This window comes from Dama dama, chromosome 9, assembly GCF_033118175.1.
Source record: "Dama dama isolate Ldn47 chromosome 9, ASM3311817v1, whole genome shotgun sequence".
NCBI lineage: Eukaryota > Metazoa > Chordata > Mammalia > Artiodactyla > Cervidae > Dama > Dama dama.
Genome location: NC_083689.1, coordinates 70,800,000 through 70,816,815, shown reverse-complemented (window position 1 = coordinate 70,816,815; position 16,816 = coordinate 70,800,000). Strand labels below are relative to the sequence as shown.

At 40.8% G+C, this 16,816-nt stretch overlaps 1 protein-coding gene and 1 non-coding gene across 3 annotated transcripts; one reads left to right on the top strand and one right to left on the bottom strand.

Moving 5' to 3' along the window:
• Positions 1 to 1,201: 1,201 nt before the first annotated feature.
• Positions 1,202 to 15,434, top strand: MED7 (mediator complex subunit 7). 2 transcript variants are annotated; one of them, XM_061151834.1, is made up of 3 exons: positions 1,245 to 1,304; positions 1,972 to 2,087; positions 13,238 to 15,434. In XM_061151834.1, the coding sequence occupies exon 3, from the start codon at positions 13,255 to 13,257 to the stop codon at positions 13,954 to 13,956; it is 702 nt and encodes a 233-aa protein (XP_061007817.1). In that variant the 5' UTR covers positions 1,245 to 1,304; positions 1,972 to 2,087; positions 13,238 to 13,254; the 3' UTR covers positions 13,957 to 15,434. The 2 variants fall into 2 exon arrangements, with proteins under 2 accessions (XP_061007816.1, XP_061007817.1); XM_061151833.1 differs by lacking the exon at positions 1,972 to 2,087 and having other exon boundaries at positions 1,202 to 1,304.
• On the bottom strand, positions 6,883 to 6,989 carry LOC133063073 (U6 spliceosomal RNA). Its single transcript, XR_009694364.1, has one exon. It is a non-coding gene; the product is annotated as a U6 spliceosomal RNA (small nuclear RNA).
• Positions 15,435 to 16,816: the final 1,382 nt, after the last annotated feature.

The following is a 16,816-nucleotide window of genomic DNA, read 5'->3' as shown; positions in this document are numbered from 1 at the left end:
AGACTTGAAAATTTCAAGGGAAAGAAAGAAATCCTGTATGTGGAGAAGACTGAGCATGGAAAAAAATGGTAGGAAATATTATTGGGCAAGTAGCCAAGGAGTAGATTTTTGTGGCACTTTCTATAGGCCATGGATAGAACTAATACAAAAGACTGACACCCTAGTTTTGAATAGAGTATGGGAGAAAGAGGAGTAAAGATGAACTTTTATGTTTGAGACTTTGCAGTCAAACAAAGATGTATAATACTGTTGGATAAGAGGGTCTGAGTGCAAGGCACAGGGTGTTGCCAGGATCTAGATACCACTTGAGTATTGTTACCTGGATGACACCCCACTAAAAACAGAGAACTCAGTCCTGGGGCAATTCAAATTATCAAGTGTGCCAAATGCTGCTGAGAGTAGTCTAAGATGAGGACTAAGAATGCCCACTGGAGGTCACAGTTTATGTCACATTGGTCTCAATGAAGGGAGAAAAGCCTGACTGGGGTATGCTCAAAAGTGAACAGACTTCTTCAACAAATAAATTCATTGTGGGTGGGGGAGATTGAGGTAGAGGAAGGAAACTATAGATTAAAAGATGATTAATAGATACAGCCAATATCAGACTGACTGATACAGACTCACAAAGGGGTGGACTTTACTGGATCCTCAGATAATTGGTATCCAAATATTGACTTGATTTTGACGACATTAAATAGTTGTTGTTCAGTCGCTCAGTTGTGTCTCTTTGCGACCCCATGGGTTGCAACAAGCCAGGCCTTCCTGTCCTTCACCAACTCCAGGAGCTTGCTTAAACTCATGTCCTTTGAGTCGGTGATGTCATCCAACCATCTCCTCCTCTGTTACCCCCTTCTCCTCCTGCATTCAATCTTTCCCAGCATCAGGCTCTTTTCCAATAAGTCAGTTCTTCACATCAGGTGGCCAAAGTATTGGAGCTCCAGCTTCAGCATTGGTCCTTCCAGTGAACATTCAGGAAAACAGAAAAAGAAAGCAAAGAGTAGCTGCTTTTATTGATAACACACATCCTCAGCGACCCCAAACCCTGTGGCTGCTGCCGAATCAAGGAAGGGCGAGAGGTGCCAGAGGGAAGGTAGGGGTAGAGGGGTGGCTGGAGAAAGGGAGTATGCGCCAGCGAAATGGTGAGCCAACCGTCACAGAGGCGGGACTAGAGCCTCAGTTAAAGGACAGCTCTTTTCAGCCAATCAAAGGACAGCATCAGTGGCTTCTTCCTGGAAGTGGAGGCCGGAAGTTGGATTTCGGCTTGAGGTGGAGAAGGCGTCTGCTGGTGTAAGCCCAGAGCTGAAGTAAGTGGGCGGCGACGGCTGGGGCCTCAGTTTCTCGTACATTTCTTTTTCCGGACCCCGCGGCTTCCTTTGGGAGGGCTGGGAGTCCGGGGAGGCCTGGTTCCGAGTACGTTCGCCTGCCTTCCTCTCCATTGTCGTCCCTCAGAGAGCGCGACCTTCCCCGCAGCTCGCGGAGCCGGGGTCAGGGGTGGGTGGGGTGGTTGGCCTCCCGTGGGAAGGTACCTTTGCGCGGCGGGCTCTAGGCTTCCTCCGGTCGGGAGGCCGCGCCTGGCCGGAGGTCGGCACACCTGAGTTCTAGGCCCGCACCGCTGGTTTGCCGAGCTGTGTGGCCTCGCCACCTCTTCTGGCTTCTCTCCGGCCTTGTCCCACGCGTCATTCATTAGATCTTTTGGGGAGGTTTTAAAAACAACATTCCAGCAGCTCCATTCACAGTTAACAAACGAGTCGAACGTCTGGAGATAAGACCCTAGAATACCTTTTCTTTTTTTGGTTAAATCCGTCAGAACGGAACAAACATTAGAAGGTGGATCTTGAGTCTGATAATCAGCTATGATGCCTGGCGCGTGTCTTATGAAAAACCTCCGTTGCCTTTGACAAGTTTAGTCTGGAGAAGTGGTATAAACAAACATGATTTCTGTTGTATATCAGTTTCCTTTTGTTCTGTCAGATGCTTCATTGTTTACTGATTTAAAGGAGCTTGTGCTGTGCAACCATAACAACCAAGGTTGAGAATTCCTGCTGTGCCGTTTCCTGGCCCTTTGATCTGGTTGCAGACACTTCTTGGTGAGACAGACTTGGGACCCTCATCTCTAAAATGAAATTGATAGTAGTATTTAACTCATAGAATTAGTTTGAAGCTTAAGTAAAAGAGGGTATAAAACAATGATACCTGTCATTTAGTTGCCCTTTGGGGATTGGCAGTTTAAGTAGAGGATTACACAAGGTGCTGGGAAGCACAAAACAGGAATTCCCATCTGAAAAGGCTTGAAGGGGTGAAACCTAGGCTGTATGAAATTTATTTTGAAGTACCAGATGATTGCTAATTCTCCGATTTTGGTAATCATGTGGTTATAAGAGGACACATTCTTTTTTGGGAGCTACCCACTGAAGTATTTTAGATAGAGATGAGAGACCAGTAAGGCAAATGAGGGAAAATGTTGACATTTGGAGAATCTGAGTATGGAATATTATTCATAAACTGAAAAGTGAATTTTTGAAAATTTTAAAACATTGGTTATTACTGTTTGCAACTATCATAAGTGTGTTGTAAATAAATGAAACAGTACACAGTATTTATAACCCTCCATTCCATGTACTTTCACCCCTTTTTTCTTAGTGGCCATATTATGTATATATAGATATTTTATCCCAGCCCTTATATGAGTGAAGGTATGGATGAAGGTATGGACTATTTCCAGCTTTTCATGCTCTTTTCAAACAGTGCTGCATTAAATATCCTGATACACAGATTTGTGTACTTGTACCAATATTTTTGTAGGATAGATTTGTAGAAATAGAATTGTTGGGTCACCAGTCAGTCCTGAAGGAAATCAACACTAAATATTTATTGGAAGGACTGATGCTGAAGCGCCAATACTTTGGCTACCTGATGCAAAGAGCTGACTTATTGGAAAAGACCCTGATGCTGGGAAAGATTGAGGGCAAGAGGAGAAGGGGGTGGCAGAAGATGAGATGATTAAATAGCATCACTGATTCAATGGAAATGAATTTGAGGCAACTCCGGGAGATAGTGAAGGACAGGGAGGCCTGAGGTGCTGCAGTTCATGGGGTCAAAAAAGCTGCACACAACTTAGCGACTGAACAACAGCAACAGTGTTGTTAATCAGCTATACTCCAATATAAAATAAAATAATGAAAAGGATTTTTGGGTCAAAGAATATCAGCATTGCAGTGTTTGATACTGTCACATTAAATTCCAAGTAAGCATATTTGTTTCCTATCAGTTGTGTATGAGAATTCTCTATATTCTCTTGGTGATACTGGCTTGCCACCTTAGAGTGTTATTATGGTGGCTGTAATGGTGTTTTGTGGGACCTCAGGGGAATGGATGTTTTCCACCACAGAAGACTTCGCTGCAGCCAGAGTAGCTAAGAGCTTGCTTGTAAAATTGGCATAACCAGTCTGAAGAAGCTGAAAGATAGAGTGTGACCTGTGCTGGAATCCAGCACCTGCCACATAGAAAGTGTTCTATTTGTTAAGTGATGGAGTATTTGAAATCTTGATAGTCTTAGATGGATAGGATCCTCTTTTAAAATTTATTTTTAATTGAAGGATAATTGCTTTATTGGCAACTGTGAATCAGCCGTAAGTATACATATGTCCCCTTTCCCTTGAACCTTCCCCCCACCCCACCCCCACCCCATCTCACACTTCTAGGTTGTCACAGAGTACCAGATTTGAGCTCCCCGTGTTATATAGCAACTTCTCATTAGCTATTTTACATATATGTGGGGATTTTTTGCCTTTTTTTTTCTTTTTTTAATTGGAAGATAATTGCTTTACAATATTGTGTTGACCTCTGCCATGTATCAACATGAATCAGCCACAGGTATACATAAGTCCCTTCCCTCCGGAAGTCTCCTCCCATCTCCCACCCCATCCGACCCCTGTAGGTTGTCACTAGGTTGAGCTCCCTGTGTCACACAGCAGATTCCCACTTGCTATCTATATGGTGCATTTACATATTGTAATGTACATGTTTCCATGCTGTTATCTCAGTTTGTCCCTCCCTCTCCTTCCCCCACTGTGTCCACAAGTCTGATCCCTATGCCTTTGTCTCCATTGGCTGCCCTGCAAATAGGTTCATCAGTACCATCTTTCTATATTCCATACGCATGCATTAATATACAATATTTGACTTTCTGACTTTACTGTATAATAGGTTTTCCTGCTGCTGTAAATACAGTCATGTCCTACTCTTTGCGACCCCATGGACTGTAGCCTACCAGGCTTTTCTGTCCATGGGATTTTCCAGGCAAGAGTACTGGAGTGGGTTGCCATTTCCTTCTCCAATAATAGGCTTTAGGTTTATCCATCTCATTAGAACTGACTCATATGTGTTCCTTTTTATAGCTGAGTAATATTCCATTATGTATATGTACCACACCTTCCTTATCCAGTCATCTGTCCAGTGGACATCTAGGTTGTTTCAATGTCCTAGCTATTGTAAAAAGTGCTGCAATGAACATTGGGGTACTTGTGTCTCTTTCAGTTATGGTTTTCTCAGGATATTTGCCCAGTAGTGGGATTGTTGGGTTATATGGCAGTTCTGTTCCTAGTTTTTTTAAGGAATTTTTTAAAGGAATCATACTGTTCTGTGTAGTGTCTGTATCAGTTTGTATTCCCACCAACAGTGCAGGAGGGTTCCCTTTTCTTCACAGGCTTTCCAGCATTTATTGTTAGTTGATTTTTAAATGATGGCCATTCTAATTGGTATGAGGTGATACCTCATTATAGTTTTGATTTGCATTTCTAATTATGAGTGATGTTGAGCATCTTTTTATGTGTTTGTTGGTCATCTGTATGTCTTCTTTGGAGAAATGTCTGTTTAGGTCTTCTGCCCACTCTTTGGGTTGTTTGTTTTTCTGGTGTTGAGCTGCATGAGCTGCCTGTATATTTTGGAAATTAATCCTTTGTCAGTTGTTTCATTTGAATTATTTTCTCCCATTCTGAGGGTTGTCTTTTCACCTTGTATATAGCTTCCTTTGCTATGCAAAAGCTTTTAAGTTTAATTAGGTCCCATTTGTTTACTTTTTTTTTTTTTTTTTTAATTTTCATTACTCTGGGAGGTGGGTCAAAGAGGATCTTGCTGTAATTCAAGTCAGTGAGTGTTTTGCCTATGTTTTACTCTAATAGTTTTACAGTTTCTGACTTTATGTGTAGGTCTTTAATCCATTTTGAGTTTATTTTTGTGTATGGTGTTAGGAAGTGTTCTAACTTCATTCTTTTACATGTAGCTAACTGTCTGGTTTCCCCAGCACCACCTATGGAAGAGGCCGTCTTTTCTGTTACACATTCTTACCTCCTTTGTCAAAGATAAGGCACCAAATAAGGTGCGAGGGTTTATCTCTGAGCTTTTTTTCTTGTTTCTTTGATCTGTATTTCTGTTTTTGTGCCAGTACCATACTGTTGAATACTATAGCTTTGTGGTATAGTCTAAATTCAGGAGGGTTGATTCCTCCATTTTTTTTTTTTCCTCAAGATTGCTCTGACTAGTCAGGGTCTTCTGTGTTTCCATACACAAACTGTAAAATTTTTTGTTCTGGTTCTGTGAAAAATGTTGGTAATTTGATAGGGATTGTGTTGAATCTGTAGATTGCTTTGGGTAATATAGTCATGTTCACAATATTGATTGTTCCAATCAAAGAACATGATATATCTCTTCATCTATTTATGTCATCTTTAATTTCTTTCATCATTGTCTTATAGTTTTCTGTATACAGGTCTTTTAGTCTCCTTAGGTAAGTTTATTCCTAGGTATTTTACTCTTTTTGTTGCAATGGTGAATGGGATTGTTTCAAAAAGGATTCTTTTAAAAATTTGCTTTTAGCAGTGTATTATTCTGATTATTTTCCTGGTTTTATTCAGCATTTGCATTTTCTTCATCTTTTGCCTATTTTTCTATTATTTTTCTTTTAAGATACAGGTTTAAAAAAAAAAAACCTCAGTGGATCCTTATTGAGGATTTAGCACCTTCTAGCCATTGCTTAAGGTGCTAGACGTAGAGTTGTGAATAAAAGGCAATATGAAGTCATAGTGCTTTTCTTCTCATAGGGATGGAATCAGAAAATATGTTTTTAAAAAATCATAATTAAATTTCTAATATTTACCCCTGTTAGCTTGCAAGCATTCTTTTTCTAGAAAAATGGATTATCTTTTAATTTTGCTTCTGATGTATTTTCCCATATGGAATTTTTAGATTTATTTTTGGTAGTCAGATCTGTTGGTCTTTTGTAGTACCTTTAAAACGTACAGTTAGTTGTTTTTTGCCTGTTTTCCTTGATAGATTGTAAGGAACACTAGGATGGAGGCAGTGTTTTTTATTTATCTTGGAAAGATAGTATGGTGTAGTGTTTAAGATTTTTTGGCTCTGGCTACTTCCTTTACACAAGTGGATCAACCTTTCTGAGCCACAGTGATCTCATTCCTGAAATGGAAAGCTAACCTTTCTTTTCTCAGATTTCTCAAAATCGTGAGAGAAGTTTAGAACAGCCCCTGGCACGTAGTATGCACTCAAGTATTACCTGTCATCATAATCATTATTGTCATATTTTAGACAAACACTAAATACTTGAAGGAGTAAATACACATTAAAGATGTTTGTACCTGCTTTCTTTTATTTATTTATTTATTTATTTTTTATTAGTTGGAGGCTAATTACTTCACAACATTTCAGTGGGTTTTGTCATACATTGATATGAATCAGCCATAGATTTACACGTATTCCCCATCCTGATCCACCCTCCCACCTCCCTCTCCACCCGATTCCTCTGGGTCTTCCCAGTGCACCAGGCCCGAGCACTTGTCTCATGCATCCCACCTGGGCTGGTGATCTGTTAAAAATATGGAACGCTTCACGAATTTGCGTGTCATCCTTGCGCAGGGGCCATGCTAATCTTCTCTGTATCGTTCCAATTTTAGTATATGTGCTGCCGAAGCGAGCACTGTACCTGCTTTCAAATTCCCTTTGATTTGAAGCTCTTGTGAAATGAATGGAGCTACCAACAAATACTTATGAAGCTTATGTGAATGGTTTTGAACCCAGTCAGAACTGTAATAGTCATAGTCCTTCCCTTCATAGAGTTTATAGTCTGGTTGGGGACACAGATCAGATACTGATGAAGAGAATAAAAGGGGGAAGACAGGGTCTGCTTTTGATGAATAATCAGATAAGTTGTATCTTTAGAAGTGATATTTTTAAGCTAGTGCCTGAAGCAGGAAGAAAATTACATGAAAAGACCCAGAGGCAGAAGAGGTTGGTATAAAGAATTGTATGAGAATACTTGAAGACATTGCTAGGATATAAGTAAAAGGGAATGTGGTGTGAGAATTAGGCTGGCTATTACATAGATGAACTGTAGTGGAAACAAAAAGATCCCTGCGAAGCCACTGTGTTCGAGATAAGAGGGAGTGGTGTCTTGGTCAGAACTGATGAATTTGAGATAGCAAGGGTTTGGAATCAGGGTGCCTGTGTGCATGCTTGGTTGAGTCCACCTCTTTTGCAACCCCATGAACTGCAGCCTGCCAGGTTCCTCTGTCCATGAATTTTCCAGGCAAGAATACTGGAGTAGGTTGCCATTTCCTTCTCTGGGGGATCTCAGGACTTGGCAGTGATGGTGAGGAGAGGAGGCTGTTAAAAAAGGAGCATTAAGATAAACTTTAGGTTTCTGGCTTGGAATACTAGGTGGAAAATGGGGACATTTTACTGAGATAGGAAAGATTAGAAGCTTTAGAAACTATGAGAGGAGCAGATTTAGAGGGTATGTATTGTAGATGAAATCAAAATTTTTTTTTGGGGGGGGTTTGAATGCCCTACAAAGTATCCACAGAGAGCCCAAAGGCAGTCTGGACTGGAGATAGAAACTCATGAATCAGAGAAAGACAAATATTATATGATATCACTTATATGTGAAATCTAAAAATAATACAAATGAATATATAAAAAAAAAATAGAAATAGACTCACAGACATAGAAAACAAACTTTTGGTTGCCAAAGGGGAAAGGGAGAAAGAGGGGTAAATTAGGAGTATGAGATTAACAAAGTCTTATACATACAATAAATAAGCGGCAAGGATTTGGTGTAAAGCACAGCAAATTATATTCATCATCTTGTAATAACATATAGTGGGATATAATCTGAAAAAAAAATGAATAACTTTGCTATATACTTGAAACTAACACAATATTGTAAATCAAGTATACTTAAGTTTAAAAAAAAAAATAAACCCAAGACTCAAATACAGAACAAGATTTCTCCACTTTGGCAAAATATATTGACACTTTGGACAGGATAATTGTTTGTGGTGGGGGACTGGCTGGTGCATCATATGTTTACAGCATTCCCAGCCTCTACCCATTAGAAGCCAGTAACACCCCTTTTCCAAGTTGTGAACACTAAGTGTCTCCAGACCTTGCTTATGCCTTCTGGTTGGAGCTGACTGTGGCTCAGATCATGAACTTCTTATTGTTAAATTCAGATTGAAATTGAAGAAAGTGGGGAAAAACACTAGACCATTCAGGTATGACCTAAATCAAATCCCTTATGATTATAAAGTAGAAGTGAGAAGTAGTTTTAAGGGACTAGATCTGATAGCCAGAATGCCTGATGAGCTATGGATGGAGGTTCGTGACATTGTACAAGAGACAGGAATCAAGACCATCCCCAAGAAAAAGAAATGCAAAAAAGCAAAATGGCTGTTTGAGGAGGCCTTACAAATAGCTGTGAAAAGAAGAGAACGGAAAAGCAAAGGAGAAAAGGAAAGATGTTCCCATTTGAATGCAGAGTTCCAAAGAATAGCAAGGAGAGATAAGAAAGCCTTCCTCAGCAATCAAGGCAAAAAAATAGAGGAAAACAATAGAATGGGAAAGACTAGAGGTCTCTTCAAGAAAATTAGAGATACCAAGGGGACATTTCATGCAGAGATGGGCTCCATAAAGGACAGAAATGGTATGGACCTAACAGAAGCAAAAGATATTAAGAAGAGGTGGCAAGAATACACAGAAGAACTGTACAAAAAGATCTTAATGACCCAGGTAATCATGATGATGTGATCCCTCACCTTAGAGCCAGACATCCTGGAATGTGAAGTCAAATGGGCCTTAGGAAGCATCACTATGAACAAAGCTGGTGGAGGTGATGGAATTCCAGTTGAGCTCTTTCAAATCCTGGAAGATGATGCTGTGAAAGTGCTACACTCAATATGCCAGCAAATGAAAACTCAGCAGTGGCCACAGGACTGGAAAAGGTCAGTTTTCATTCCAATCCCAAAGAAAGGCAATGCCAAAAAGCATGCTCAAACTACCTCACATTGCACTCATCTCACACACTATTAAAGTAATGCTCAAAATTCTCCAAGCCAGGCTTCAGGAATACGTGAACTGCGAACTTCCAGATGTTCAAGCTGGCTTTAGAAATGGCAGAGGAACCAGAGATCAAATCGCCAACATCCACTGGATCATTGAAAAAGCAAGAGAGTTCCAGAAAAACATCTATTTCTGCTTTATTGGCTATGCCAAAGCCTTTGACTCTGTGGATCACAAAAATTGTGCACAATTCTTAAAGAGATGGGAATACCAGACCACCTGACCTGCCTCTTGAGAAACCTGTATGCAGGTCCGGAAGCAACAGTTAGAACTATACATGGAACAGCAGACTGGTTCCAAATAGGAAAAGGAGTACATCAAGGCTGTATATTGTCACCCTGCTTATTAACTTATATGCAGAGTACATCATGAGAAACGCTGGGCTGGAGGAAGCACAAGCTGGAATTAAGATTGCTGGGAGAACTATCAATAAGCTCAGATATGCAGATGGCACCACCCTTATGGCAGAAAGTGAAGAAGAACTAAAGAGCCTCTTGATGAATGTGAAAGAGGAGACTGAAAAAGTTGGCTTAAAGCTTAACATTCAGAAAAGTAAGATCATGGCATCTGGTCCCGTCACTTCATGGGAAATAGATGGGGAAACAGTGGAAAGAGTGGCTGACTTTATTTTTCTGGGCTCCAAAATCCCTGCAAATGGTGATTGCAGCCATGAAATTAAAAGACACTCCTTGGAAGGAATGTTATGACCAACCTAGACAGCATATTAAAAAGCAGAGACATTACTTTGCCAACAAAGGTCCGTCTAGTCAAGGCTATGGTTTTTCCAGTGGTCGGGTATGGATGTGAGAGTTGGACTGTAAAGAAATCTGAGTGGCCAAAGAATTGATGCTTTTGAACTGTAGTGTTGGAGAAGACTCTTGAGAGCCCCTTGGACAGCAAGGAGATCCAACCAGTCCATCCTAAAGGAGATCAGTCCTGGGTGTTCTTGGGAAGGACTGATGTTGAAGCTGAAACTACAGTACTTTAGCCACCTGATGTGAAGAGCTGACTCATTTGAAAAGACCCTGATGCTGGGAAAGATTGAGGGCAGGAGCAGAAGGGGATGCAGAGGATGAGATGGTTGGATGGCATCACTGACTCAATGGACACGGGTGGACTCCTGGAGCTGGTGGTGGACAGGGAGGCCTGGCGTGCTGTGGTTCATGGGGTCTCAAAGAGTCGGACACGGATGAGTGACTGAACTGAACTGGCAAATATCACACCTCTTTGAGAACCACTGATAGAAATGCTAATAAAAGCTATGCAGTTGACTGAGGTCATCCCAGGGAGAGCATAAAACAGAGGCCTAAAACTAGTGGCACACAGATCACAGAGGTTGTTAGAGATAGATTCTTTTTGGCTCACAGTACTTGACAGTTTCCAGAATTAATTGCTAGTATTTTTAAAAACTGAGAAATTCCCCATAAAAATCTGAATTTTTCCTTCCTTTCTTGAAAAATCAAGACTAAGTTGCAGTGAATCTTCATTCGTGAGTGAATGCTAGAGGCTGGAGGCTTTGAGGTCTGGGTTGGAGATGCTCTGTTCTCTCTAATCCCTGCCCCTGCACGTGTAATTCTTTATGTTCCCTGCCTTTTCCCTTTGACCTTTGAGTTTGTGACTCTATAGGGCACTCCTCTGATGCATGCCAACATTAAAATTTGGATAGAGAAGGAGGGGCAGTAAAGGAGACTGAGAGGGAACCTCCAGTAAGGTAGGAGGAAAACATAAATGTAAGATCACAGGAGCTGAGGGAGAAGGGGACTGGGTTGAAAAGGAAGAAAATGCTGCTGAGAGATTAAGATCACTTTAGAAAAATGTCCATTGAATTTGGTCATGTGGTGATTGTTGATATCTTTGATGAGTATTTGTGGAGGAAGGAGGTTGATTCCAGATTGGATAGTGATAAAAATGGATAAGCAGAAAGCTAGTAGAGCAGTGAAGTGTAGTTTGATATAGTTAGAGTAATTCATCATGCCCATGGCCACTGCCTTATTGACTCTCAGTAGTATCCAGTTCACCACTGTAGGTTGGTGGAAACTCAGAACTGCCCCTCAGCTGCCCTTAGTACCTCAGAAATTCCAAGTATGAATCTGCCTCCAGTATATTACTTGCTATCTCTGATGTTGGATTGCATAATTATATCTTGAAAATCTGGTAAGATCAGTCTAAATGAGCACTCAGGATCTTCTCATTTTATGATATACCTAAGCTTAAAATGGAATAGATAGAGGTATTCGTGGCTATTGAAGATATATTTGAGTTTGAAACTTCTGTAGTGGATGTAGAAAAGTTAGTGAATCTATAAACAATTGTAAAGTGTATTGTAGAAAAAAAGGAAGCGGAATTGGATCGCAGAAGCTCAGATGATGTGAGTTTGTTTAGACTAGAGCAGTGTTAATTTTGTCAGTGTTCCCTAGAGTTACAGGTGTTTCCTTTTGGAAATCAATCTGTAATATAAAACAAAAGTGATTATAACATGAGATGGCGAGACAGCATGTGTAGTTTGGCTGCAGAGGGGACAGAGAAATGAGGCATAACTGGTGAGGGGTGTGGAATCCAGACTATTTCACTTATAGATGAAAATATAGTTGACCCATGAACAACTGGGAGGTTAGGGATGCCCAGCCTCTGCACAGTTGAAAATCTTAGTATAACTTAGAATTGACCATTTGTATCTGCCGTTCCTTCATATTTGTGGTTCTGCATCTGAGGATTTAACCACACATGGATCTTGTTTTTAGTTATTTACTAAGTCATGTCTGACTCTTGCAACTCCATGGACTAGCCCGCCATGCTCCTCTGGGATTTCCCAGGCAAGAATACTGGAGTGGGTTGCCATTTCCCTCCCCAGGAGATCTTCCTGACCCAGGGATCAAATCCACATTTCCTGCATTGGCAGGTGGATTCTTTATCACTGAGTCACCAGGGAAGCCCCATAAATCTTGTAGTACTCTAGTATTTACTACTGAAAAAAATCCACATATAAGTGGACCTTTGCAAGTTCAAACCTGTGTTGTCCAGTGATCCACTTTATCAGTTCAGTTCAGTCGCTCAGTTGTGTCCGACTCTTTGCGACCCTGTGGACTGCAGTACGCCAGGCTTCCCAGTCCATCACCAACTCCCGGAACTTACTCAAACTCATGTCCATCAAGTCAGTGATGCCATCCAACCAATTCATCCTCTGTCGTCCCCTTCTCCTCCCACCTTCAATCTTTCCCAGCATCAGGGTCTTTTCCAGTGAGTCAGTTCTTCACGTCAGGTCGCCAAAGTATTGGAGTTTCAGCTTCAGCACCGGTCCTTCCAATGAATATTCAGGACTAATTTCCTTTAGGATTGGATCTGGTTGGATCTCCTTGCAGTCCAAGGGACTTTCAAGAGTCTTCTCCAACACCACAGTTCAAAAGCATCAATTCTTCGGTGCTCAGCTTTCTTTATAGTCCAACTCTCACATCTGTACATGACTACTGGAAAAGCCATAGCTTTGAAGGTCAGCTGTATATTACAGTAGTTTTTTGTGCTGATGAAAATGTTAAGTAGAGCTGGAAAAATACTTGAATGATTGAGTATATAATGCAAATTAGAAAAGGACAGCAGCTTTTTCCTGTTGTAAATGTTAGTTTTAGAGAGGAGGGAGATCATTTTGTCCTGGGCACCAAATGGCCATGGGAGAAAAAGGAAAATATTCTGTCATTAATCCCTGAATGTGACAGGTTTGTTTTGTAGCTCCACTCTCAATCTTTGGTCTCTTGGTGTGTGTGTGTGTGTGTGTGTGTGTGTTTGTTATGTTTTGTTTTCCTCTTATTTTTTGTTTGATGGTTTATTTCTGTAGGTTCTTGATCTTCCACAATGGGTGAGCCACAGCAAGTGAGTGCCCTCCCACCCCCTCCGATGCAGTACATCAAGGAGTATACAGATGAAAATATTCAGGAAGGCCTCGCTCCCAAGCCTCCACCTCCAATAAAGGACAGTTACATGATGTTTGGCAACCAGTTCCAGTGTGATGATCTTATCATCCGCCCTTTAGAAAGTCAGGGTATTGAACGACTTCATCCTATGCAGTTTGATCACAAGAAAGAACTGAGAAAACTCAATATGTCTATCCTTATTAATTTCTTAGACCTCTTAGATATCTTGATAAGGAGCCCTGGGAGTATAAAACGAGAAGAGAAGCTAGAAGATCTTAAGCTGCTTTTTGTACATGTACATCATCTCATAAATGAATACCGACCCCACCAAGCAAGAGAGACCTTGAGAGTCATGATGGAGGTGCAGAAACGTCAACGTCTTGAGACAGCTGAGAGGTTTCAAAAGCATCTCGAACGAGTCATTGAGATGATTCAGAATTGCTTGGCTTCTCTGCCTGATGATTTGCCTCATTCGGAAGCAGGGATGAGAGTGAAAACTGAACCAATGGACGCTGATGACAGCAACAATTGTACTGGACAGAATGAACAACAAAGAGAAAATTCAGGTCATAGGAGAGATCAGATTATAGAGAAAGATGCTGCCTTGTGTGTCCTGATTGATGAAATGAATGAAAGGCCATGAAGGATGTTTCTTTTCCTTTCCCCTTCAGTGAATGGTATACACATTAGTTAATTCACTTTTAAAGAGTCTCAAAAGAGATATAACTAGAAGGCTTGCAAGCAGCTTGATTCTCCAACTGTGAGAAGTCACAGCAGTAATTTCACCTTATGGCAAGCATAGGTAAATGAGTGTGCCTACATTAATTAAGAGTGATCACCTTAAAAAGCAGAGTGCAGGTATTTGTGGAATATCCTTGTTTCCAGAGTTGCAGTGAATTTTGAAGATATCTTCAGTGATAGCAGGTTTTCAACCCTGGAAAGTAGATTTGTCATTTGCTTTAAGAGTGATAGATAATAAAGGATATCAGACTTTATAAATGTGAAATTATGAAATCTTTGTTTCACTTAAAAACTTGCTTAATCTCTAAAAAAGAATAGTGTAACATGTTTAAAGAGAGGAACCCCAGAGTTATATAACAGTTTCATTTTTTTCTGTTGGCTGTTCTTGCAAACACTGTCTCAGCCTTTTACCCCTATCCTGGATGGATCCTGGAACTTTTATCCAGTCCCTAAGAAGTACTTTGATCACTTTTAGTTATAAACATTCATTTTAATCATTAAAATGTCCATGTGAATTATCTGTACTACATTTCCTAGATTCAGACTTGCTTTAGGCTGGAAGCCTGCAATGGAAAGGGGGTTTGGTGGCAGAGATTGCTGGATCTCCACCAGAGATTCTTACTCCCCTGAGACATGCCTTGCCAGAAACTATGGTTCTCCAGTCCCTGTGCATCTCTGTGAGGCCACGCAACTGAGTTCTTAGCAGTGGAATATGACATAAAAATCCAGGCCTGCCCCATAAAAGTTTCTTATATCACCCACCATTCTCTTCTCATCTGCTGGTTTGATGGTCACACCCAGGAAAACTTTGGAAGCCCCTTGAAGATGGCAAAAGTTTGGTCATTTTGGGTCCTTGAATGCCTGAAGACTAGGACCTCCTTTCATTTTAACTCCACCCTCCCTGCCCCCCCACCCCCTCCCCACCCCACCCTTCTCCTCACCCCTGCTGATTTAACTTCACCATGTGAATAAGAAGTCAACTTACTGTTGTTATTTTGTTGTATTGTTGTTTTGAGCACTGAGATTTCGTTTCTGCACTTCTCTTTTCTGTTCTCCAACCCCTCTTCCACTGAAATCTTGATGGAGAGTCTGCCTTGTATCTCAGGGTTTCTACCAGCCTTCCTCTTAATAAAGCATATTTAGAAATATGCTTTGAGTGATTCTCAAAGCATAGTGCTAGACTGGCAGCATTGGCATCACTTAGGGACTGGTTATGCAAATTCTCAGGTCCACCCCAGCCATGCTAAAGTGAATTCTAGAAGTGGGGCTCAACAAACTGTGTTAAAGAGCTCTCAGGTGACTCCCGTGCAGGTTCAAGCTTATGAATCCCTAATAATGGTAAGGCCTTTTCCCAAATAAACTGGCAAAGCCTGGTTTAAAGTGGCCATGGGTCAGTTCTGTGTGTGAGACACTCATTTATCCTTTTCTTCAAAATTTTGGGGTGTTTAGGCTGTTCCCAAGTAAATAGCCTGTTCTGCACACTCTCCTGGACTGGGCCTAAGCTGTGCCAGAAGAGGGACAGACGTTCTTGGCAAATGGGGCCACTCCTCTCTTTCTGTCCATGGGCCTCTTGCCTGTCTTAAAAAATATTTGTCTTCCCTAGTGGCTCAGTTGCTAAAGAATCTGCCTGCAGTGCTGGATTTGATCCTTGGGTCAGGAGGATCCCCTGGAAAAGGAAATGGCAACCCACTCTAGTACTCTTGCCTAGAGAATTCCATGGACAGAGGAGCCAGGCAGGCTACAGTCCATGGGATCACAAAGAGTCAGACATGACTGTGTAACTTTCAAGTAGACAACCTCTCTATTAGGCAGATAGTTGGCAAGTCTCATTTGTTTTTTCCTGATATGTTTGGTATTGATTTTTGGGCTTCATAGACTCCAGGAGACACAGTCTGGGCTCTGTTAAGTTTAAATTGAAGGGGGAAGGAAACCCCCTCAGCTCCCTGTGGCAGAATAAGGTAGACATAACATAACACTTTAGCAACTCTCCGAAGGAATCTCCTTTGACCACAACCGTCTTATAACGCTGAGGTACAAAATCAATTTTGCAAATCCTTGCATGGAAAAAACTTTAACTGAATCACATTATCACTATCACATCCTTAAGAGAGTCACAACATTATTTGTGTATAATGTTTGTTTGTTGAGAAAGAGTAAGAGATTAAAATTTCATGTGAAATCTTAAATTCTTACTTTGAGGGGATATGATCTTGTAGATCTGTCAGGGTGGAACTTGACATAAACTAAAGAATTCTGATGTGAACTCCTGCTGTTATAATGGGATGAAAGAACACCAATGGTCTGATAGTTGTTACAAATTTCAAAGTGTATGTAAAGACTCTGAAGATTAAAATACATCTTTGCACACCTGATCATAATGAATATTCCTTAGATTGATACCTTGCAGTGGAATATCTGAAGGTATAACCAGGGTATTACCAGTGCTGGGACCCAGACTATAATGATTCTGGTTTTCTTGTTCTAGAGTGTGGCCCTGAAATTGGTTTTAAGAAGTTTGTAGGTGATTGCTGTGCCATAGGATAAAGGATTGCATTACTCAATACTCTCTACTAGTAGTTTAAGCAAAAGATGAATTTATTGAAAGGATTATGAAATCCTTTTAAATTTATGAAATTAAGGATTTATGAAATCCCTAACACATGATTATTGAAATCATGTTACATGATTGAGGGGTAAGTTAAACATCCAAACCATGAAGAGGACTTGGAGGTTTTTTAGGGCAACTGGGACTCAAACCTGGT